Source organism: Anser brachyrhynchus, assembly GCF_964034855.1.
Source record: "Anser brachyrhynchus genome assembly, chromosome: 17".
In the NCBI taxonomy this organism is placed as follows: domain Eukaryota; kingdom Metazoa; phylum Chordata; class Aves; order Anseriformes; family Anatidae; genus Anser; species Anser brachyrhynchus.
In genome coordinates this window covers 3,172,855-3,199,614 of record NC_137710.1, presented here as the reverse complement: position 1 = coordinate 3,199,614, position 26,760 = coordinate 3,172,855, and the positions used below count along the sequence as shown (strand labels likewise).

Below are 26,760 nucleotides of genomic sequence, written 5' to 3'. Positions count from 1 at the left end.
ACATTAATATACATTGATGACTTCTCTTATAGTCACATTTGTCACCTCACTGAATTTTAGTATTTCTTTTATCTGTAGTTCTTGAGAGAGCAGCAAAAGCATAATAGCTAGATGCTTTTCAGGATTTAGAGTGTCACCTTGTCTAATTCTGTCTGCTGAAACAGAAGCAGAAGCTTTTGACAGCAATTAGCTTTGAAACAAAAAGAGACTTGGGGAATTAAGATTTCCAGCTGCTGAGAACATTAATTTTGATATAGGGATAATTGCTACTGAGATTGGTGAAGACTGCACGAAGTCACAGGCCTGTATGTGAAACTCCATAAGGTCAAGATGTTTAAAATAATTGAATCTAGTTCTACTTTACACATAGCAGAATTCTAATTCTGTAAAACTGAAGTGATAAAAATATGTGAAAGACTGGCCAAATAAAAGGAGCAGGAACAACCTGATAGAAAGAGGCTCTCCCTCTAGAATCAGAACCCTAAGATTCTAGAGGCTGTCAGGATGAACCATCTATTCCACTAGGAGAGACTTGAAACTGATAAAGTAAAACAAATGGATTGTGCCTTTTCAAAGTGAATGGGTTTAATACCAGCTCAAACACCACAGGCTGAGACAAACACATAGACCTATCCAAGTACAGAAGCATCAAGCCCCACAAACTGCTGAGGACAAGACAGATGAATTTACAGTAAATTTAAGAAAACTTCAGCACATTCGTAAGATACTTTAAGAAAATCTCCTAGCTTCTCTGAGGCAGTTTGCACTCACTGGTTGAGCTTTCATTTATTGAGTATTATACACATCACTTTGCAAGTCTAAAGTAACAGTCAATGAGGAAACAAATATTTAACACTTACACTTCTCCCATGGGAGCATATGTTGAACCAGTTACAGTAAATTCATTCAGAGAACAGTTATCTCCATCGACTCTGTCCAGGACAAACATCTGAAATTAGAATTAGCAGTGTTACTGCCTTTGAAAAATAATTAATACATGAGATTTAAACCTTAAGTATGCAAGGTACAAGAAGCAAGTCCATGTTCAGTAAACTAGACAAAACCAGACAATACTTTGAACTTCACTCCCATACATGTTTGAACAGCTCCTTGTACTGAAGCATGAAGTACAGAACGCAGCACTTCAGTTCAGCAGATCTTATTTGAAAACTGAATTGTGGCAGAAGTAGATCAAAGAGCTGAAAAAATTCCTATAGAGTGTGCACTTAACTTCAGCTATTAGGACTAGACTAGTTCACAATCCTGACCGTGCCTAAGTTCTTCCTTGGCTTCAGACTCAATTCTCCTGTGTATGTTTGAAGTAGCAGTTCCAATCAAAAGCAGCACAAGACAGCTTGTACACTGACAATTCTTACCAAAGCAAAAATATAAAGCATCTACAAATAACAGAAGCTTTTGTATGTAGCAGGCAAGGTTTAAGGCAAGAGGCAGACTACAACAAGCTTCCCTCAACACCAGTGAAAGCATTTCCTATCCTGTTTCTTTAAGTCATTTGTAATGACTTAGTCTACAATCAGTCTACACTGGTTGATTAGAACCATTCAGACAGCTCAAGTGTCCATAGAGCACAGACTGAAGTTGTTTTCAAATGAATACACTAATTTGAAGGATGCATTTCTGCTCTAAGACACATGCATCCGTTCATCTTTCCTTTGTTTCCGTTTCCATTTTGGGAGAGCTGCAAGCAGATTCAAATCAGTGAAAATGGAGATAAACATGGCACCTGAAGTTGTCATACTCTACCAGGACTAACTGGTAGTAGAGGACAAAGTTTCCTCACTGACTGATAGTGTATTTTAATACAACTTCTTACTAGTTGGTTACTATGAGCCATTTTGCTATACCTCATCTTAATTATCTTCATTTCCCCTCACTGTGCTGCCTTATGTTTCAGGCAAGCACTCACAAAATACAGCCTAGTATTTAGATCTGCAATGTCTGGAGTCCCTGTAATCTTCAAAGTAATTTTAAAAGCCAAAAAGCTAAACAAGCAGATAAATTAACAGACCACAAAACAGAGTAAATGTGTTCTTGTGTGAGATAACGGGACAGGAGGACATTAAAACAAGACTTCAAATCTTCTCCTAAAGAAACATTGCTTTTAACTGAAATATTTAGGAAAGGTTTCCTTTGGACACTCAGGAGTTACTACTTAACACTATGAAAACTGTAACTGCAAAGGGAATTACTATTGTGAAAATACTTCTTAAAAAGCTAGGTAATCTCTCTGCTTCAAGTGAAACTGAATACACAGACTGTTTACAGATGTTAGGATTTTGCTGTGCTTTGCAAAATCAAGCAATTAAGGTTTTTCTTTAGCTGCTTGACACAGTAAGTTGTACTGCTAGAGATGTAGAACATTTAGCCCTCTGAAAATAAGGAGTAGAGCATTTGAGTTTTTACGTAAACACATCTGAAGGTTCTTAAATGAGTTAACCATGAAGCCTTCTGCTTTTGGCATCTTCATTTCTGGCGGCTTGCATTTGGTGATGAAAAATCTCTGCAAAGACTAGGGCAGTTATGCAACTCTACTGCAAGTAACCTCCTCTGGAATACTGATGAGCAGCTGCTTTGTCTCTCTTAGGTATAAATACTACAATACTTAAGCATGTAGAATAAGTCAACCACCAATTAAAAAGAAAAATCAATCACATGAGAATAAAAGTGGTTAAGACTTATAAACTTTTGCCAAAAATACCAGTCTGTAGTGCTCAACATTTACATATTTGGAATTCTAACCTGATGTAATGACTCTGAACAAACATTTGATATCATAGATTTGCTATGCTGCTGAACATCTACAATTACGAAAAGAACTTAGTGTTTTCTGCATAAAATTCCTACTCAGAATATCAGGTACATGGGAAGCATGGAAAACTGGCAACACAACACAGGTGACTAGCTATAAAAATCTCCGATTAATCATCACAAGAAAGAATACTAGCAGAAAGGGAGGTGCACACATCACTTATGCTTACATAAAAGCGCACCATACATCGAAGAGGACCCTGGCAATGCAGGTGACAGGGTCAACAGCTCCTCCAGTTGCCGGATTAGTCATACATATTGAAATCAATATAGGGATCTACATCAGAGCAACAGCAGCTAGCAAAGAACCAAATAAAGGTGGAAACAGTAGAGAAGATAACTCAGACCATCCAAGCTACTGCTAGTAAACCTTCTGCCTTTTTCTCATTGCTAAGCTTCTCCACCATTGTCATCTTCCTACGTCGAAGTGAATTTTTTTACGCTTCTACACATCCTACCACTTTCTGAAACTGGACAAATCATACCAACTAATTGCCGGTAGTCTGACGTGCTTACAGACAGCCAATAGGAAGCTGCTTGCAAACAACCTTTGCTTTCATCAAATGCGGGTACAGTTATTTTTGGCCATGACTAAATAAGGGAAGAGATAAAAGCCTTTAAGCACTACACACTGGAAAACTGAATTAAAAGTAGAAGCTTATCTTAGGAAAATAAAGCAAGATCTTCATGATATGAGAACCAAAAAGCTCCTGATCAAAAGAATTCAAACAACGCTGACTATTCAAACTGAATGGCTGAGGAGAGAAAGAAAAACAGAGCAAGCCAATTCAACATACCCTGCAGACTGACATCTGATTCGTGGTCAGGGTACCAGTCTTGTCAGAACAAATAACTGAGGTGCACCCCAAGGTTTCTACGGAGGGAAGACTTCTAACAATAGCATTCTTCTTGGCCATTCTGCGGGTTCCAAGAGCCAAGCAGGTGGTAATGACAGCGGGCAGACCCTCAGGAATAGCAGCAACAGCAAGAGCAACGGCAATTTTAAAGTAATAGATAGCACCTCGAATCCAGGAGCCACCGTGAACCGGATCATTAAAGTGACCAATGTTTATTATCCAAACAGCGATGCAGATAAGTGAGATGACTTTAGACAGCTGCTCTCCAAACTCATCCAGCTTCTGTTGGAGAGGGGTTCTCTCTTGTTCAGTAGCCACCATCTCATCACGAATTTTGCCAATTTCAGTGTTTACTCCTGTTGCAATAACCACTCCCATAGCTTTACCAGCAGCAATGTTAGTACCCTAATGTACGGAAAGGGAAGAGAAAACAACTTGCATTCAAACTGTAAACAGTTTCTTCATTAAAAGAAATCATAAAACAACACACACTTATACAAGGCCAGACTAGAGAGAACATGTTTTAGTTAGGATATGGAAAGGGAGAAGAGAAGAAGAATGACATTCCCCCAGTATATGCAAGAGAATATAGATAAATTTCTATTTACAAATTAGGCCCGATACGAACCCATACTGGTCTACTATAAGCACCAAAATCAAACCCAGCTGCTAAGCAAGCAGTACCTATTTCTACTGGAATCTTAAGTGGGTTTGTTTTGTTTTAGCCTGGCAAGAATGAATGCAAATAATGTTATTTACTGTGAGTAACAGACATGTTCTGTGGGATTGTGTGAACATGTTTAAAGTGAGCAAGAAGTTAGGTTTTCTACAAGGAGTTCACCAACAGTAAGAACTATTTCAGTGTCTGAAAGGCATTCAACACTTCCTTCAAACAAATTTCGAATCAACTCTGTATTTCTGTTTTATCAAGCTAGTTCTCAGCTTTAACAACACAATAGCACAATTCAGGTACGCTTTCTTATCAGTCCTGAGAACAATTACTTTAGGAAAAGTAGTCATTTAGGCGTACTTTAAAAGTGCATGTACTCCAGCCTTCAAGACTTTCTTGTATAGGACAAAAGTGTCCTCATATAAACTGGTTTCAACAAGCATCAGGACAGCTTTCATTAAAAGTTACTTTTAACTTATAATTCATTCCGTTTGATGCACATGGAGACTACGTACAGATGGCACAGAGAATACGACCAAGAAGTCATATGGCCTTTAGATTCAGACCTTAAGTTCTCCTCACTTTTGTTTATCAGCCTATCTGTATCGATTTGTATGTTTTAAAACTTTCAAAACAACTTACAGAAAATAGCATGTTCTTTTTGTCTTGGTTTACAGCACGAGGATCAGGTACAGGGTCAGTGTGCTTAATAACAGACACAGATTCACCTAAAATGAAGAAAACAGCCTTAAGAAGAGATTATACATCTATCATCTTGAGTCCTCTAGGGCATCAAAAGTTATCATCTTCAGTCCTAAAAAGAATGTGTGTCAAACTGCTTTCTTCACATTATTTTAATTGCTTAAGTGAAATAGGAAATATTTCAACTGACCAAAGAATTGAACAGCTAGCTTTTAATGAAAATAAGGTAGGATTTAAGTAAACATTTTATAGGGTTAGAATCAACGAAGCATAAACCACGTCTTTTAAGAGATGTTAAAGTGGTCACACAGGCAGTCACTCCACTCCTTCCTTTAACACAGCAAGATCTACTGCATCAAGGATGACCTCTCATCATTATTTCACCAAGAATTTTCTACTTCAGTGTCACTGTGTGCTTCTCATGCATTCATGAGCGTTTATGTTCTCTATGCATTGGAAGAGTTACATTCTCATTTAAATAATTACACGTTACCAGTTTATGCATTTATTGGCAAACCTTGATTTTATCTTTTTAACACTATGCAGCCATCTGTCAGTTAACTCCTTTAGCTGGAAGCCTTCTGAAATCTCTTCCATAAAAACCTTCAGTGTATCAATTTCCATAAACATCACACAGGAATACAAAGCTGCTTTTCAGTAAGAACAGACGTTAATTACTACATCAGATTTCAAATAGTGGTAACTCAGTGACTGAAGCTAAAAGCATACTACTTTTTGTAAGCCCAAGAGAGCCAAAGCTTCCTACTTTTAAAAGGTTTGATGAGCATCTTAGACTTCAGTCCTGTTTTATTAATTAGAAGACTCAAATATCAAATTAAAATAGTCTGAAAAAGTGTTTTCTTTAAAAAAGTAAATATTTTCAGTTATTTAAATAATGGTAGGGAATTCATTATTCCCCTTATGCAAGATTCCAGTTGACTACTTCTACTTCTTCCCGTTCTGATAGCTTTACAAACATTGAGTGCTTACATTTTCTTATGCTAAACATAAGTAAGCTTGACCAGTCTTGTGCTATTCAGGATATGTACAAAGAAAATTTGCAGCCTGTTTTTCAAGACGAATTTAAGGATCAAAAAGTAAATTATTCATCAAAAATTTATGTTTCAAAATTCAGAGCTAGTTGACATTTGTTATTTATGCTACCAAAACAGGCAGATAGATCTTCATGTTCCAGCTGAGAAAATTCTTATAACATGCTTGGTTGATTCCTAGCTTCTTTCCTATATTCAGAAGTACTGTTACTTTGTTTTGTTTTCAACTAATCTGAAAGTGCTCTAAATTTAGCTCCTGCGCTTGAGAGCTAGTATCGGAAAACACATGAATGTGCATGGACAGAATTTCAGCAAATAAGGCTTTAGTAACAGCAATTTAACAGCTGCCTGTATTTTAGAAGCTCTTGTGAGAGAAAATGGGTGTTACAGAAGACATTTAGTAAGATTTTCATACTTTCATATTCAAGCAGTGACAGGATGTTCAGACCTAGAAGAATGCATAAACTAAGAAAGAAATTGTTTCCCACAAGATTCCTGTGCTTCTTGACTAAAAAAATACCAATAAGGTTTTATAAGTCTCAGAAAAATATTCATCCCACGAATGTGAACACAAGCAACAAAGTTAACGCATTCAACGGCCTAGATTTAAGTAACTAGATCAGAAATATACTGCACTTAAGTGCAACATTGCACTTTTATAGCTTCTGGATTGTCCATAGTGAAATAGTTTATATTATTCTAGAACAGTAAAAAGTCACTTCCAAATGTACACATAATTATTCCAAAGTCACAGAACTCATACCTGTGAGAATTGACTGGTCTACCCTTAGAGTTGTAGATTTGATAGACGTAATTCTTATATCAGCAGGAACCTTGTCTCCAACTACAAAGAAATGAATAAGACAAAGTTATTTTTTTTTGGTGAGATTTCTAACCAAACTACTATTAGCTTTATCAGCCAGGAAAATGAATTTTCCAGTAACTGTTTAGGTTATTAAGATTATTAACAGCTTCTTACAGATTTTGTGGTTTGCAATACTCTAATTCTATAAGTATCCAATATACACTTCGAAAATTGTATATTTGTCTTCAAGATCTCTACCCCTACCTAACCTCAAAGAAACATCACTATTTTGTTCTTCTAATCACATGACTACATTACAGCAAAGGGAGAATATTCTCAAGTAAAGATACCAATTTCAGAATACATAGCTACAAATTTTGGTTATTTATAAGTTGAATCAAGTTCCCTTTTCAGAAAGGCCGTCCTGGCCAGTTTTCTGGTTGTTTTCTTTATGCCCAAAGTCAGTTTTCTGTTCTCCAAAGATCAGAACATTATCCATGTTTGTTTATTTAGAAACTGCTTATGCAGATCTGCTCTTTTGCTGTTATCCTTTGAATACTGCCAGATATTTTAGAATTGAAAGCTAAATTCAGATCTTAAACTAGCTTTACTTCTCAGTAATGCCACTGTATGAAATACACCACAGTCCAAATCCCCATAAAATTTTGGCAGAACTCTATGCTGTGTTTGTCATACATTTCTATTTTTTAGAGCACAACACTGGATGAAAATGATAATAAAGAACCACCTCCTCTGTTAAGCGTTTGAGATACCAAGGCAGCAGGTGGTAGAAGAGTTAACAGCACACTCCTAAAGATGGCAGAGTGATGAAGTCAGCTGCCAGAGCTGCATGGCCAGTTTTGCTCCTGCATCTTTATCATCCCAGAATTAATCCTCCCATCTTTCTACTTTCTCCTATCTAGAGTTTTTCCTATTTTTTAAGGAAAGTAAAAGAACTAAGCCTCACTATTTTGTGACTACTTCAAATAAACGGCTGCATGCAAGCAACTTAACTTGCTAAAAAGGTGTATTGTCACATTTCTGACCAATGTTTGAGGGGGGTCTACATTTACACATCAGCATTTCTAACAAATGCATATAATCACATTTACTCCTAACGTGATATAGCAGTTATTCAAGTGTTAAATTCATTTTTATTATAAAAGAATGCATAGAGACAAGGGAGAATACTTCAATAACTAGCTAATAAGAGATGATTTTCTCAGTAAATGGACTGTGTCCCTGCAGTAAAATTAAAACAAGCTGCAATTCCTGCAGGAACTGCTTATGCAACTAACAGCAATGATGCACGTTAACAAATAACGCCATGAGAAAGTCAGCAATGGTGTTACAGCCTTAAAACACACAATCATTCAGACAGGAAAGCTAAGGAACAAAATGCTGAAAAGAATTAAGTGCTACTTTGAACATTGAGTAAATTTGCACCACGTGACCTTTTATAACATCAAAAAAGCCCCAACCACCATTAAAACCAGCAGAGATTGAGCAGTTTAGCTTGAGGAGTTGCACATCTTTTTATAAGCATGTGTATATGAAGGGATCCCATAAATAGCCACAAATTGTCTTTTTGTATCTTTATAGTACGTGAAAACTAATTTAAGCCACCATGCCCTTGAGCAGCAAGAGAAAATAGCATTAGACAAACAGTGACCTCAGCCAAAAATGGCAAAAGTATTCAATATGCTCTCCTGACATCATGGGGAAGTTCATATGCAGACATGTAATTGCAGCTGGTTTTCAGATATCACTGAACAACAGGCTAATGCCTCGGTGCGATGGGGGCATAATGCCTGTCGATCCACGTACACATTTTTGTAGTTCTTACAGCAGCTGGAGAGCTACGGCCCACTCCAATACACTACCACATTTGCCAAGGCTATGCTGAAGTCTTCATTACTTCTTAATACAAAAAGCAGCTGCAAACAAGTATCTTGAAGTAACTGGAGAGAAGTGTGCAAGAGTCATCTCCCAGTCCACTACTTCCAAATACCTCTAAATCGTTCAAACTCAAAACACAATATTCACAAAAATCTGACGTGCCAGGAGAGACTCCTGCTCTTGTAGATTGATATTCAGGCATCAATATTGCCACAAGAGCTACTCACAATTATTATTGCCTCGATCATCAGAACTGAAGCATTTAATGTTACAATACTGCTGCTTGCAAGTTTATCTCAACAATTTAAGGTAAGATGCATTATATTCCCTCACCATCTCCATTTGAGAAGGCTGGAGTAAAACATTCGAAGTATTTCCAATATGTAAAAAAACAACTTTATATCAGGATCTATTACAGAACTATTTTGAGCAGCTCTCTGCAAAACAGCTACGACACTAAGTCATTTATGGTCTCAAATACACTTTCATAAGCATAAGTGAAACTTACTATAGATAGGAATTTATCCTATGATAAGACAGGAAATTCTTTGGTGAGCAGTCTAGCACAGATCCCATCTACGAGTAGAAGGCTTTTTACCATATACTTTAACACAAATCTATCTCATGTTGCTTTTGTTGCTTTTTATTAAACTATTTTAGACCACAGAACAACTACTAGTATTACCCAAAGCCATAACTTGGAAGACAACAAGAAATTAGGAGAGTATGTATTTGTGTTGCTTAATACAGAGCTGCTACAGTCTAACTTCAGATAACCTCATAGCTTTAAGCCTAAAAGCACAAGTCAGTTACAGAAGTATTTTCATCAATTATTTAAAAAAATAATGCTAAGTGGTCACTTGATTTCTACAGCAGCTCCAGAAAAATCAAATAAGCTGGTTTTGAAGTCATTTAGATATGTATTCTTAAAGCATAGTTTAGACAAATACTTAACAACCAAGAAAACAGCCTCTGTAACTATAAAAGTGACTGCTTCTTGGAACAGTTAGAGCAGGGCTTTGTTCAAATCATTACAGCCTTCCTCACAATCCTTTTGTTCACGCACCAAATAGTATTTTAGCATTATAATACTGAGCTTTATCCCACAAAGGAATCTTAAAAAAGCCTAGTCCATGTAAAGGGGTCAAAAAAAGCCACTTATTTAACGGCATGCAAGTCTATACTGTAGCAGATGATTTACAGTTTCTACTCCTTGACAGAAACTGGACTCACATTTAGTTGCAATACAAGTTAGAAGTATTTTAAACAAGACATATTGCCTCACTGAAAATATGGACAATTTAATACCCGCAAATACTGAGTTTTACAGCTACTTACAGCTACCTAGCAATGTTATCTTGATTACGCCTAGCCCCCTAGCCTTTATTCTGGAGTTCAAAGCTCCCCACTTCTTATCTGACTCCTCCCAGTGCCATGGTAGCATTATGGGTCAATTTCCACTCCATGTGTGTGCAATCATTTACATGTGTTCAATTTGAAGCCTGGCATAACTCTACTTGGCAAAGGAGCACACTTCAAGTAAAACAGGTGCCATTTGCGGATGCGACTGCAGTTCCCTAAAGAGGGCTTCCTCATGAACAACAGCCTTAAGGACAATCCAGCACGCAGGCTGCCCAGTCGGACTTGGGAAGTAACCCTGAATGATTCAAGTCCTCAAACTGACTTCAAGTGCAGAACACGTTAAGTCCCAATCTAACGCCTCGCTGTGACCATGTCCTGGAATGATCAATTCATTATCGAAATGCTGAATTTGAGCACTGATATCCCTTTACCAGTTTCCAAGATAGCAGTAATACTAAACATTTATTTTCAGAACTGTCAGAACACAGACAGTTACTGGGAGACTCCTACAGCAGAAATGCACTTAGTACCCTGAAGCCTATGGTTCCAACAGCTCAGGAAGCTACAAAGTGACGAGACGTTCTATAAATCATGAAGTTAGAGGAAAAATAAAAACCTAAAGCCACTTGCTTAAAGCCATCAAAAGAAAAGAGTATTATTATTTTTTTGCCCAAACATTAAGGGTTAACATCCGTTTTCTTTATCTGTTCCAACATTACATACTACTATGGGTACAGTTATTTAGGCCACTTTTCCTAATGAGATCTTTAGCCTCTCAAAGAATCTGCCATTTCAAAGTCCACTCTTGCCCCAAAATAGAGTTTATCTTCTAATTGAGAATACATACCAGTGGGGAGTATTTACTAATAAACTGCCAGTGAAACTGAGGTAATTGAAACAAGCAAGCAAAAAAATCCCTAAAGTACAGATACCACCACAAGGTTTAAGAACTGAAATGAGCAGGCTTAAGTAACACAACATGGGACCCTGGATAGAGCTGAGTATTGTTTCTGCTGGACGGACAGTAACAATTGCAACTCACTTCTGAACATAATGAACTGCTTCTATCTGGAAGTTTATTTGTTGCAGCACGATTTTGATACTAAACTTCTTTAACAAACTCAGCTTAGCTCATCTTCCCTCCTCACATACTAGTCTTCCTCTCACATACAACCCAGTCTTCCTATTGTGTTTGACCACAAATTTAACCTGTTGTTACAGGAATAAAATTTAACATCTCCTTTATAGGGCATAATAAAAATGCTACGAAAATCAGAAGGTCTTCAAAATAAGAAGTTTAAGTCCACCTACTCTTTCATACAAGGTCAGAAGCGTCAAGTTATCAAAGCGAGGAGTGACTGTGAAATACGCTGTAGACCTGAATTTACACCCAAAGACAGTTAAGATGGATTTCTTTTCAAGAAGATGTAGACTAAAATAGTGGTCCCTTCAATTTTAACCATACTAGTAAAATAGCATTTGCTTTTACTGCCAAGACAGCAAAACAATACATTCTGAGTCAATTTTTTGCACTGATGACACATGCTACAGATTAGAGAGCATTCACAAAACAGCCCTCTCTACCACATGCTGTTCTCCATTCTGGACAGGCAGAAATTATCTTTGGAGCTTACTGCACAGTGCGTATAGGTCTTAATATCCAAACCTAAGAACTGTTAGAGGTAGAAGAAAAAAATCATACATAAGTTACTTATATTGCATTCTCATCAATGACAACCAAGGAGACAAGGAAAAATAGAAAAAAGCTCAGCTGTCTGGGAGCAAAATATTTTAAAGTCAGAATTGAGGCTTTTATTTAGAAAAAGTATATACTATATTGAGCAGTACATAGGACAAATTATTCCTATTTTAATTTTTCCATTTTGGAAAATCATATTTAAGTGTCACTCTCTCTGAAGAGGGCACCAGAACATTTCGTAAGTTGTGCCAATGTGATACCCAGCCTGTAAGTCTGCACTTTTTTCTAATCTGACTTGGTCTAGCTTCAGCTTTTAATCAGTGGATTTATTTATAACACCACCTTCTAGATTGGAAACTCTTGTGATCAGCCTATAAAAATACCTAATAGCAGAAAGAAGAAACCGTTACATTAAGCTTCAACTTTTGCCAGATCAGGTAGAGCAGCAGGTGACATCTCCCCACTGAAGCTGAAGTCCGATTTCCAAATCTGACTGCATTTGGGCAATCCAAGAAAAAACAGTAAGCATTCTGGAAGTGCAGCACAGCACCAAAGGGCAAGTTTTCCTTAGTCTTAAAAAAGGAAAGGCTTGCTTTGTGAGGGCGATTATGGTATTAGCAGAACATTATCTTGATGATCAAGCATTTTGTTTGGTACTACTTGTGCTTATATTAAAACCCCACTGCAGTATCAGTTCTATTCAGAGTATAGAACACCAGATATACTATGAATACCAACAATTAAAATAGAATTACATTCACTTTTTTTTTTTTTTTTTTTTTTTTTTTACAAACAGTTCAGCAACTCCAGAGGAAACTGCTGTAAGAATCAGGAAAAAAACAAGAGCAGTTTGTTAAACTTTCAAATGCGTGCTGTGAGTGACACAGGTTCAGGCTGTGCCCTGACTTGAACCTCATGCATAACCACCAATGTGGTAATGATGTCACTGGAGTACCGAGTGAAGTTTGGACTGCACTCTTATCTCAGAACCGCCTCTGATGTGTTAGAGTCCGACAGCCAAAATGTTCACCGCAGCCCACAAATTTATGTACTATGCATAGATGTATTTATTAACCACTGATTTTATTTCCATGTTTTTTTCCAGTGCAAAAGCAGTACTTTATGAAAAAAGCAGAACAGCTGGTGCTTCATTTTTACAAAGCAAACCCGATAATTTGCGCTAGGCAAGAAATACCTACAGCTGACTTTTCCCCCCATATCAAGAGCTGCTTTCAGCAGTATGCTTTTAGGACAGCTACCAGAAGGTCAATACTTTGGACTGAAGTCTCACTCCATTGTGTTGTAGTTGTTTGGTATGCCACCCTCACCCCTTCCAGCTACTTTTCCACAAGAAATAAACCTGTATCTTTAGCACTGAAGATCAATTCTAGTCATTAAAAAAGTAACACAGATGCAGAGACCAAGTTGCTTTAGAATAAATCAATGTCTGCTGTTCATACTACACGGATAACCTGTAGCTCCTTCATAACCACATTGGAGTCTGACGTAATTCAGTTCAAGAATATTCCTTCCCAACTTTAATGCCAAAATATATCTTCCCTTAATTATAAAGTATTTATGCTTTAGAAAGTATCTTGAAATATTCTGCAGTTGGAATTAAAAGCCTTGGAAAGTAGCACTTGCATACTTTATGCCAGGTATAAACTTAAAACTGAGTATTCAAGCATATCCACCAATTAAATAAGCATTAATTTCTGGGAAGTCTGTGTATTTTTAAGCTGTTGAGTACTTACAGATGTAACAGTAGATGACAGGAACCACTATTCAGCATTTCAGGGAAAAAGGGATGACTGTGACTCCAGCTTGGTCACTTACAAATTACAACTAGTAAACATCCATTTATTAAATCACAGAAATCTAATTAGATACCCCATCTAAACCAGAACATTTTAGACAGGATAATGCAACAAAAGTGAACAAAATTCATTACTGTTCACAATGTGCTTCTTTTAAAATTAAGCAATTTGCAACCAGTTTATCCCAACTTGTCAGACTGGGCTTCATATAAAACTTTAAGAACTGAAGCCTTACTGTTTTAAGTTTCTCTTTAAAATATTACTTTAACCAAGGCAAACAAACTCAAAACATCAAAGGACATCTTTAATCTATTAAGGCAGCCACTAGTTACCAATTCAGAGTGCATCCTCCAATAAACTTAAGGTTTTAGAGCAGAGTGGTAATCCATTTAAGACAGGCACACTGAAAAGCCATTTGAGGACAGCATCTGGACTTTTCTTTTCAGTTCATCAATTCTAAGAAACAAACAGTGTAGCTAAGTAACCCTTAAACACTACAGTTCTGAGAACTATGCCCCCTAGAGCTCTGCAAGCCAATTTAAGGCATATATCCCAAACCCCTAAACTCCAACTCCATCCCAAAGATTTCCTGATGATTATACAGTATCTTTTCCACTGGCTGTGCTTAGGCAGATGTGGAAGAAAATTTTCTGAACATGTACAGTTAAGCAATTCATGTCTGCATAGTCTCCAAGCATTCAAACCATCAACTGTCTGCTGGTACACCTGCAAAATTATAGTGTGGCATTTATGTCGAATGTTAGCTGCCAGGCATAATAACCAGTAATTGCTCATCAAGCGCTCCACAGTGCCTGCGTGCACGCTGATTCCCAAGATAAGCATAAGACAGTACCCCTCAAGAGATAGATGGCCTAATCTATTTCAAGGTACTCCACATTTACTGCACAGTGACAATGCAGACCTGCAGTTTCCCCCTATTACTTCAAGTCAAATACACCAGCATCCATCTCCCTGGTTGACGGACCAATTAAAGGAAGTATCTTCACGTAGCTTTATTTTAGACTACTGCGCCTTGTGGCTTTCTATGTAATGAACACAGTCAAGCTCCGTGGAATAGCCTAAGGAGCCAAAATAAAAAGTAATGGTATTAGCCATTATTGTATTGTCTTTTGGCTATGTTGAACTGCACAGGTTATCTTTAATGGCTTCAAAACTACAAGAACGACCAAATGATTTTGGAAATGGTTCAATGCTACTTATTCTCAGAGAACTCTTGCGGTGTAAAGAAGCAAATATAAATGTATACTTTTGCATGAGTTGCAATACCAATCCACCAACTCCTACAGCAGGTTCTCTCTGCATCAGACCCCAATGCAACTACATCAAGAAAGCTGTTATAGCATTAACTGTTCTGTAACAGAAGACCTTTAGAAAGTTCTTTAAAATTAGATATCAACACAGGGGAGAAACCTATCACCTGGTTATTTACACCACTCGGTTGAGAGATATTCGCCTGGACACACAAATGTCATTGGCACTTTGCCTAGAATTCCATACCCAGATATGTATCCTAGTATGAAGTGCTCCGTCACTTCCCTACATGGTCATCTTTTTGCAAACACCATGTCAAAGGCCATCACAATACTCTTGCGCTTGAGAGACAGGCATGCACACACTCTCCCTCACCTCCAGGTCTTGACACTAACGGTGGTACATACTGTATTGCTCTTCTCAACTTGCTTGGGAGCTTTTCTGAGTTTGATACGACTAAAATTTCATCGTCTGACTACAAGTTAGAATTTATATTGTTTCGATATCAGTGTTCATATTACACTGAAGCACTTGTTTTCTGTATAAAACAACCACATGACGTACTTAATATAACCCATATAGTCACCTTCATTGAAGATGCAATTGACTATATTTGCCAATAGAAGAAAAATGAGTGCTTAAAACTAGCTTGGGACTATTTGACCCACCAGATTAAGTGAGTGTTTTAATTAGTACGTGCTTCTACAGTCAGTCGACAGGCTAGACTATTTATGTTAAAGGACAATCACAAAAGCTGGGTAATTTTGTTTTTCTACTAAGCACGCTAGGTTAAGTTTCCTTTTTTTTTTTTAAAAAAATCCATTCCACATGCAAACTATCAGACACTGATCTACAATCAGATTTTAAAATAATGCAATAGTTCCCCTGTGAAAAATAGGGTACCATGCTTGATAAAGACGGCCTAGCAATACAGGTATGCTAGTCAGCAATTTATTTCCAATTCATTTTTCTCCTTCAGATAAAGATTTTCCAAAGAGATGTCTAAAGTCACAAGCAATTGACTTTATTGATACTGACAACGCACAGCAATGTAAGTAAAGCCTGCACATCCCCCAGCTGTTTCACACACGACCTGAGCTTTGTCTTTTTCTGCAAGATGAAAATGGGATTTCTCTGCCGCTTCTGAAATAACAAAGAATCAGTTGGGAAATTTCTGTGCTCTAGGCACCTGTCAGAGCAACAAAATCCAGCGTTTTTCCTTAGCTGGATTCCCCAAACCTGTATAAAATACAGTCATCAGTTTGCTGTTCTACCAATACTAATTTAAGTACCCCCCAAAAAATCAATATACTCCCATGATAAACTGCTTCCAGAACTACCGGTCTATTGCAAGCACTTAAAATTGGGAGAAAGAAAACTTCAGCTGCTTAAACAAAATCTCACTGCAGAACTCATGGATTTAAATTGACTGTAGAATACGGTAATGCCGAGGTAAAACAGAGTAAGTGTCAAGGTATCATAATTCACCCTTTATTTCAGCTATCAGCACTTTGTATTTGTACTTGTTCTTCACCCACGGACACTAAGAGCAAACTAGCCTCAGCCTTGACGAGATTCACGCTCACTCGCAGTCACCTCAGCCAGAGCTGCCATAGCTGAATCATCCTGTGCACAGGACTGAGACTGTGGACAGGGCTTAGCAAACATTAAAGTTTCTCAAGGAATGAAAGCTGGGCAGCCAGCCAACACCAACTTCATTTTGAGTGCATACTCTCTCTCTGCCTACTAATTAAAACAGCAGGATAGTCAATTTTAAGGGTATATATTTATCTCCACCTTCGACAGCCACCACTTCTAAAAGCAAAGGAAGGCTAGGGGAAAAGAAATAGTTTGATGTATACCCTGAATTGCTCCCGAAGGAGCAATCACTCAGCTAACAGTTGATAATGACCTACGAAATATGAGTATGCAATTACTCCTGACATTTAACAAGAACCACCCACTTTTATCTGGGAAGAAATCAGAAACAAAGTCACTGACCAGTCCAATTTAGTGAAAGAGATATTGCTGTGGCATTATCACCAAAGTGAAGGAGTTTTACATATTTCATTTCATACTTTTATTTTGGCACTCCTTCCAGACAAAGATACATCTTTTAGGACAAGTCTATTGAAAACATTGATGCAAGAGTCCAATCTTTTGATCTAGGGCTTTATTTATCTATTTTAAAAAGAAGCGATGAATGCATGGGGTTCAAATGCTCACAGTAGAGAACAGGATGCTCTACTTTATTTAATAATTATTCTATTTGTAGCCTTCTGTACAGCAATACATAAAAGAAAGACGTGCTAAGGCATTATCAAAGATGAGAAACCAACGATGTCACATGCCAGGCACATATTAGCTGAGGACAGAGGAAGACATTTGTAATGAGAAATTGAAAAGAACTGCCGCTGCAAGCGTAAGAGTCGGAAAAAATTTCAAATTAAATTATAGCTTTCTTTATCTAAAGGACAGAGTGTGACTAAACAAAAAAAATCTCTGCATTCCAAAATTTAAGTCATCACATTTAAGAGCAAGGAAAAAATCTTGTGATAGAAAACAGACAAGTTATATGATAGTCTGAACCCAGAATGCAGAAAATACAGTTTTAGAGTAGTGACAAGTGTTTTAAAACCTGTACTCCAATTAAGATGCTTTGCTTTTAGACCTGCTAATTAAACTAAGTGGCAATTTGAAAAACAATCCCCTCAGTGCAAATGCACATTTAAAGTAATTACAGATGAACAGAAGCAAGGTTGTTCTTTAAGCGAAGCATATACTTAAGACTTCTCTAAGAACTCCCCCCAGGGTCTCAAATCATTAAGACGAGGCCCCCACAACAGTTTTCCAATATACACCAATACATGTATGTACTACATAAATGAGCCTTACCTGCCACTTCTACAATATCACCCGGGACGATGTCCCTTGCTTTAATCCTTTGAACACTCTTTCGGTCTTGTCGATATACTTTACCCATTTCTGGTTCATATTCTTTAAGAGCTTCAATAGCATTTTCAGCATTTCTTTCCTAAAAGACAGAAAAAAAAACATGCAACTAAAAAAGCCTTCAAAGTAAGGAAAGATAAGTATGTCAGACCTGACTTTTCAAATGCAGTATCGTATGAATACTACTGACTCAGCTCAGCTACAGTTATTCACAATGAAAATTATGTGACCCATCCCCTTATGATGTTGCTGACTGGAAATCATTACAGTGTAATTCAGATATTGGTGGGCATTTAGAAGCTTGATGCTGTTTATTCAAACTCAGCAGTATTTCCTATCAAGGAAATCCTTTATGTCTTGTTATAGAGAGGCTGCACAAACCATTCTATGTAACTGATATTTTTTTTCCATGTTAAAAAGCAGCCATAAGTATATCCATGAGTTGTAATCCTAGTCTTGTCTCAGCTGTACCTTGCCAGCTGGAGCAGCTTGCATTCAGACTGGAGTGGGGTAGCAATACTGAGTTTCACTTACTAATAGAAGTGTCTAGTTAAGATACTCAAAGTTTCCCCAACAGTGTTATCATCAGTTTCATTTCAGCAAATTAAGTCACACTAAGGTGAAATTTAGGCACACTGACAAGAAGCTTCCCCAGAGTCTAACAGTTTACAAACTTAGATGAATCCCCACACACAGGTTTTTATTTCCACAAACACTAGCACAATAACTTTCCTATCTCAATTGCAGTTTCCTCAGCTTAACACTACCAGAGATCGCTGTCAATGCAGTGATGCTACCCAGAGATAGGGCAACGTGAGAAACCAACAGCCTATCATTACTGCTCCTCTAGCTCAAGGAAGAATAACTTCTTTCTCATTTTTCCGTTCAATTTCCAAGTACAAACATCACACAGTCCTGAAAATGGTAAGGGCACAGCTAGTACACCTAGTTTTTAGAAAGTCTTCACTTCAAATAGATACCAAGCTTTCTAGATGATAAAAACTTGACCCAGCATGTATCAAAGCAGACACTTAATCCTCAGAAAGTCCAAGGTTGAGGTATGAGGTGTTTCCACAAAACAAAGCAGCTCACCAAAGCTACCTTGAAGGACTTTTGTTTACATGGTACAGCTCTGTGCCAGGCCATGAAGAGGTACCAGTGCAGGTCCCAAAAGCTGTTAGCAATACTAGCCTCATATTCCACCAGGTAAATTGATTCTGATCCTCAACAACATAATGCTGACATTACTTCTCCATGCATTAACTAAGAGTTAACATTAGGCAAAACCTTAAGGTACAAGAGAAAGCCTCACAAAGAGAACATTAAATATAACTTTTACTTCAAAAAGGAGAAATGAGAAAGAATTTACATGATTCAGATAGGATAGTCAGCTCAGCATCTTAGACCATATCTTTTTGCTCCCAGTTTGCTTGATTTGAAGGTAGGTACGCTGACCTGTCAACCACTTAAGTACTAGCAGATGGCGCTTTGGGAAATGTGCACATGGAAAGAAAGGTTGAAAAGGGCAGAGCTAAGGCAATGACTCAGTTGCTCACAGTACCTGTAGAAACAGATACAGTTATGGGTGGAGACTACGTACTGTGACTTTTTTCCATGCCCATTAAAACAAGGGAATGAGTCACTTAATCTGTGCAGCAATTCTGTTTCACAATTAAGTTCGGTGCATGTAGATGTATAGATACTCTCTGCACACTTAGCACATCTGAAAAAATTATTCCATACAAGAGTTTATCCAACTACACAAGCAAGTTCCCAAACTAAACGGATAGCTTTACCTTACATTTCAGGCTTCAGATTGTTATGTGCCAAATTGTAACACAAAGTTTCAAGTTATTAAAGATAAATTCTTCCACAACTGCTTTATGAAGATCTGAATACAAAGTAACACTTAAGGGTGCACTGCTATCATTCTTCACTCTACGTCACCTCTTCGTCCATTACCAGCTCTAGCTGTTGTGCAACAAGCAGGATTCTGCTAGAAAATCGATATTCTGCTACTTGTGTTTGAACAAAGCAAAGAGTAGAAACATGCAGCAATGCCACTGAAAGACACTTCTGGTGGTTAACAGTGTTTAGGCTCGACTCCAACCTGTTTTAACATGCTAAGAGGTGTCTCCCTTAGTTTTCCTTGTTATTTTGGACAGCATTTTTGTTTGGTTTGTTGTGGTGTTTGTTGTACTTTTTTATTTTTTTTTTTAAGCCTGAAGCCTAACTTGCTAGGATAGCAAGTACATATGTTACATTAACACCAGCCCTTTAAAAAAATCTGGGACTTAAGTTACCCTAAAACCCCATAATATTTTTTATCTGCAGAAAAAAAAATCTAATCAAATGTTCCATCTGAAGTGATCAAATTTGGCAAAACAAAATTGTTCGTATAATTGACTATTTTAAGAAGTGTCAGTACACATTATTGCCAATATTATTTTAGAATTAAGAACTGTAGTAATTGAAGAAGAGGAATACTGTGTTAATTCTCTCAACAAATGCACTAAAACTAGTATTTGTTCTCAAAAGGAAACAGACAGGAAACAAAATTACAAGTGTTCCATCCTTTGTTCCTCAGCTGGGACAAAGCAACTTTTTTTGTAAACCTATACAAATGATTGCTTCTTATCTTTGCAATGTTTATTTCCTGAATTCAGGACTTCATTCTGGACTGTTAGCTGATGTGTTGATCAGTGTATGGCTAAACACACTGACGGGCACTTTGCCTTGTTGGCAATACTCCTGAAGCTTTCATTTCACCTTTAGTCAATGCTTTCTGTCTAGAATTTATATGATGCATAGACTCTTAGAAATCTTAATCTAGCCATACATATTGCTTGCATTGTATGAAGCACCTGACACTACAGTGCGCAGTTCCTCTTAAACCAAGAAACTCCACGACATTTGTGATTTGGTATTGTAAAAGTATCTGCGTACCTGCCACACTCCCACAATCGCGTTGGCTACTAATATAAGTAAGATTACAAATGGCTCTACAAATGCTGTGATTGTTTCTTCACCTTCTTCAAACCAGGCCAGGACCTGTAAGAGAGAAACACTGATTTAAATCAAGTGATTTACATAGACACCTTGCGAACCTAAGACACTGTAAAGTTCAGCTTGAGGTTCAACTCCTCAGACTTCAGCAATTTTGAAGAACCCTCAAATCTTCCAAGCTGTAGCTCCTGAAGGAGTTGGCAATATGCAATGGAAAAGGAGAAAAAGAATCTTTACTGAAATAGTACAAAGTTCATTCCGAAGCCTGCTCTTCTTTTAAAGGAGAAAGCTATTTATTTGGGAACCATACTGCTACTCTTGCTTCAAAACCGAAAGCAGAAGTCGTGACAATGGCTACAGCACTGAAAAGTTGCAAAAATTTTTCATTACTGTCTAAAACAAGATGCAGACTGATTAGCTTGACTACTTAGAGCACTAAAGCTTTGCATGATTAAGGTTTATGCATAGCTAGATTCTGAATTTTAACTAAATTGTTCTTTATCAGTAACTTAGACAAATTAAAATAGCTTTACAAATTTTCAGTAAGTAGATATGAAAAATAAATATCTACTAATTAAAATACAAGTGATGTCCTATTGAAGCATTTAAGTGAACCGTACAATTACATCTGAAGTTGAATTCAGAGCCAAGGATCTGATAAAAATTAAACTTTTTTTTAAGTAAATCAACTGGAAAATTTGCATAAAAGACACCAAGAAGATTTTAATCCATTTGCTTTCAAATCATGTTCTAGTTTTAGGCTTCTGCCATTCATTTGGCTTCAGGAGAATGGGTAAGCGTCAGGGCCTCTGCAGAGTTCTGTAGCTACTGAAGAAAAGTCAAGCTAACGTGACCAGAGAGGAAGAGCTTTTTCGTCAACATATTGAGCAACAGGAAGCCTGGAAAGTGACAGTAAATAGGAACAACGTGTTGAGATAATTAGGGCTGGTAGTCAGGCAACAGCAGCACTCTGAATCACTGACTGCAGTGAGCAAACCGTTACTAAAGCAAGCACCATAATTCCACTGACATGCTGCTCAGAGCTATTGCTCAATTGTGAAACACTCCAGGATGTTAAAAGGAAGAAGGAGCAGCAGCATGAAAGCCTCAAGCAGAAAGCAGACTGTCAAGCAAACCCAATGCAACAACAAATTTTATGACAAAAGAATAAACTTGTAAGGCCCAGGTTACGATTAGTAAGACTCAACCACTCCAACTGGCAATGCATTATTTGGAGGGTCTGCGTAATCCCTCTGGAGAGAGGGATTTAGTTAGGAATTCTTATGCTCTTCACATCTCGATGCCTCTTCCCTCCTCCCACACCACATATCTTCAATCCTCAGTAACAGCTTCTGCCATTTGACCTGCTGAAGCGCAGCCTACACGGTAGTTTCCACTCAACACATTACCCCTTGTATCACAGACAGCTTTTACTCTTCACCAGCACTGTTGCCTCTAGCAGAGCTATAGAAATGGCTAACAGCATGTCCCAGTTTCCTTGGCATATACAAAGCCACACACCATCAGAAAAGCTGCTTAGTATCTGTTTCTTCCCTCCTTTTCTTTATTGGGATTCCACACGGCCAATCCTGCTTCCAAAAAAGCAAGGGAATTCAATCATTTTCTAGCATTCTTAACAGAGCAGACAACTGCAAGGTTAACTGGAGTAAAACATCTGCTTTACATAATACTAAACCATAATCTTTGCAGATTGAAGACCATGTGGGTTGTAAAGCAACACCAAGAAACCCTGCAACTTCGAGAGGGAAGGAAAGTAGCTACAAGAACAGCAAGATCCACGCACATCAAGGAGAGCCAAAATTAAGTTTGAGATCTTTCCTTCAATAAGCCATTATTTCAAAAAGAGCCGATGAACTCAGAGATCCTAACAGTACAAATCTATTAAGTTGCCTTAGATCTTCACTGTTGCTTGTTTGGCAAAGTTATCAATCTGTAACTAGATTAAAATGAAATACCCAGTTAATCCTGGAGGCGAGCAGCACACATCTCGCCCACAAAGTTTCCACACAATTGTTAACTGTGGAACAGAACCTACACTGTGTAGTTCTAGAGTGCAAACATAGGCATGTAAATAACAGAACACCTGAACGCGAGTCCTTGGTTTTGCTCTAGCAAACTACTGCTACATTAGCACTCCACTGAGGACATTTGTGACCTACAAGACTTACTGTACTAACAAATGAGTGTTATTATTTGATAGTAGCCTAAAGTTAACAAAAACACAGCAAGCTCAGAAGGTAGAGCAAAGAATACACGTAAGTTTAGGAGCATTTCATTATGCATTTTTGATAACAGATCGTAAGCCAAAGCCTAGTAGAGACTATAATTCTTGCCCAAGGCATTGAGTCTATGTCAAAAAAAGCTTCCATTAGCACACTTTAAAACCCTGAAGAGGTTTTCCATGAAAGATCTTTGGCTACTACTCAGAAGGGCCCCACCATATTTTAGCCACTTAAACTCACATGTAGAGAAGCTTAATTACCACATCATCAATCTCCACTGTACTGTTCAGGTCAGTAGGAGAAATTATCATTTAAGTTTTAAAAAGCAAGAAAAAGATAAAATAATTGCTCAAAAGAAACAGAAGCCTGACAGCATAAGGGAAATCAATAGCAAGACCTACCAGTCCCATACCAACAGCCAACACAAGCAGCTTTGAGGACAACTTTCACTCAGCACATCTGATTTAGTGTTGCTAGAGTTATGGCTTACAGATGCCTACTTTATCCAAGGCATAATGGGGTGGACCTGCAGGATACTAAGTCCAAAAACATGCAACAACAGGCAAACAGCACTTAGTTTTTGTGGTTATTTAAAGAAAGGGGGTCAGAAGTACAATGCAGAAGTCAGCCAGCAATGAGGCAGACTACTAATCAATACAGCTACAAGAACGTAAGTGTCCTTACAGCCTTTTGCATTTCTACAAATTAATATCTGTGGATTGTGAGGTTAAGTTATGGTGGCAAACTGCCTCAGGTGTCCATTTGTCATTAAGTAACAGAAACAGAATAAAATGAAGAATGGAAGTTTCAAGATAAAATTCTGTTGCCCAGCAGGCTGTACCTACTAACAGAGGAAAAGCAAACAGTTTGTTGTCAGCAACCTAACAAGGCTTTTTTTTGTTTGGTTTTCATTTTGACAATGGAAACTTTGAAGCGAGCAGGCAGATTAAGACCTCATCCTGACGAAAAAAAGTCTTAGACTAATTAAAGCTAGTCATGTAGAACTACAGCAAGCTTTTAAGAGAGCCCTCTTCTCACAGGACACACTGAGTTAAGATTCAGTACATTCTGGACAGAGTGCTAACTACTACTGCTCAAAAATCTTTTTAATGATTTTTCTTCTCAATACAAATTTACATAATTTTAAGCAGATACAAGCTATTTTAATAGTTCTGATACTTGTTCTAGTTACTTGACAGTTATCCTGAACACCAGGAAATAATAAAGGTAAAATCCCCAATTTGCTAACAGATTTATTTTTAATTGCTACCCAAGAAAAAGAAATCTCGACCAGAATTATTAGTAAGAAATCAAGAATTTTATTGGGTCAGCAGATTGTAAATACCCAACATTTATGCTACTCCGTACTTCTAAATGCAAGTACATTCCTGTGATTACTGTAGCAAAACCAGTGAAAATAAAGATACAGAGTACTTAGTTTAATTTATACAAATTAAAATGGAATCACAGTTGTTTCTTACTCCTTTGTCACCCCACCTATCATTTGGTGTCTCAGGTCCTATTGAGTAATCTGAGTTTGGCTAAAAGCATGCCAATGTAATGTACTTCAGCAACCCTTATCTCGTGTCACATACAGCTCCTGACCTTACCAGGTAGCTCTGGGGTGATCCCAGGGCAAAGCCTGCAACATTTTACTGGCACATTTAACTCCCTTTGCCAGCAGCTTTGTTCACCTTTTAACACACATGAGGCCATATTCATGCTAATTTCCAGGATATAATCAACTTCTTCAGCCTAAATCACAATATATCGTTTTAATCTAAACACACACATCCACTAGCAGACCGAGACTCACTTTTAAGTTAGTTCAGGCATTACAGAAGTAATTGAACTAAAGAGGAGTGCTCTCAGAATGCTGAAGATTTAACTAAAATACAAGCTTTTGCTAGTTTCTAGCACATACTTCATCTTGTAGAAGAAAACTCAGAAATATGATGCAGAGACTGTACAGTTAAGCATACATCACATTCTTCAAAGCATTATTCCCAATCAGGGGCACAAGTAACATTTTACAACTTGAAGTGATTTATACAGCAAAGCAAGCTTATTTTTAATGTAAATACTGTCGATTTCAGTGTGTGCTATTGAAGTAGCAAGAATTAAAAGCGGGATTTCATGGTAAATTGAACATCCTCTTACTTACACCTAGAAAGTCAAGCTACAAAGGCCCCTGAACCACTGAGATGCATTTCTCAAGTTACCTCTGTAAAAGCTTCACCATGTCTGACAAAACACTGGGACAAGATCCGAGTGCGCGTGTAGATCCATTTACTTCGAATCAGAAATTACACGGTTTCTCTTCAAAAGCCATACTTAAGGCCAGTAAAAATATTGGAGGAACAACAGTGTAAGAATTGAAGCTGTTACTAACTTGGCACATCTGTAACAGCAGTTCCGACTTGGAATGTAGCATACGGTATCCACAGCCAAGGCAACAGGCAGCATATGACCCCCGCGATCAGCTAGGGTGACACGGATTCAGCTGTTAGTCTGATTTATTTTACTGACACATACCTGACAGGGCTTGTGGGAGCAGAGGACACAAAAGGCACTCTGAACACAGAATATTATGGTATGTAATAGGTGATGTTTCTACACAAAAATGTAGCTGAAGGCAGATCTTGATGTTAAAGACTTTTTCTGAGCCGTCAATCATAATAGTAAAAATCTAATACGATTTAAGATCACAACACAATTACCAGAGAAGCTTCCATGATACAAACTAGTACCCTAACATACCTTGAGGTCCCATCTCTCACACCTGAACCTTCAAGTTCAACAGTTTCTTTAAACTGACAATGAAGAACTCCACTGCTTTCACTGCCCTAACAGCACCCATGCCTTTCCTGCAAGCACGCAATGCCGACCTGCTGCCACTAGCACGGTGAAGCATGTTCTCCATCTGATCCTCAGTAAACTCAACTGCTCAAATTCGAGCAAGTTTTAGTGACAAGCTCAGAAAAGCTTAAAAATAAAGTCAATGCTATGCTCATGCCTAATTTCAACTTTCATCCCCCTTGCTAGTAATTCAAAGACTTAGCAAGATTTGGGGGTCATTCATCCTTAAGCCCAAGCTCGTTAAGCCATTTTCCCCCATTCATTGTCATTCAAAGTAAACAATTCATTTAAGCATCTTGACAGAAACTCCCTTTTGGATATACACCAGGTCTGTAAGTCTTCAGCTGGAAGTTATTTCAAACCAGAGCCATTATCCAGTCTTACTTCTGTTGGTACACTATCCAACATCCTACCTGAGTACTGTAGTTTAGTGCCTATCAAGCGATAAATTATAGTAAGAAGTAGTCACTGAACAGAAGTGTGAATCCGCACATCCAGTCCCACGTCTAAGTCTGAGGGGTCTGACACTGTCCCCAAGAAAGGCAAAGTCACATTAGATGAAAGAGCAGCTCTCTGTGGTATTACTCAATATCCTAAAGCAACACAAATTTAGCTGACTCCATGTTAAGTTTAATTATCCATTTCAAGATCTCTAAGGTACAGGAACTTTTGCATGCTTTCCAACAGTACAAATGGCAAGACTGAATTCCTAAAGCTTGCAAAAGACAGCGTAATA

General features: G+C 37.7%; 1 protein-coding gene across 6 annotated transcripts in view; it reads right to left on the bottom strand.

Annotated features, from left to right (window-relative positions):
* The window catches only part of ATP2A2 (ATPase sarcoplasmic/endoplasmic reticulum Ca2+ transporting 2), a 45,710-nt gene that overhangs the window by 14,593 nt on the left and 4,357 nt on the right, over positions 1-26,760 (bottom strand). For all 6 annotated transcript variants that reach the window (XR_013940351.1, XR_013940352.1, XM_080559494.1 and 3 more), the window contains 6 exons: positions 20,863-20,967; positions 17,860-17,998; positions 6,874-6,954; positions 4,999-5,084; positions 3,627-4,091; positions 861-949 (listed from right to left, as the gene is read on the bottom strand). Coding sequence is in view for 4 of the 6 variants with exons in the window: in XM_080559494.1 (XP_080415620.1) it covers positions 861-949; positions 3,627-4,091; positions 4,999-5,084; positions 6,874-6,954; positions 17,860-17,998; positions 20,863-20,967 (965 nt within the window). In the remaining 2 variants the exon portion in view is untranslated. The remainder of the gene's footprint in view (positions 1-860; positions 950-3,626; positions 4,092-4,998; positions 5,085-6,873; positions 6,955-17,859; positions 17,999-20,862; positions 20,968-26,760) is intronic.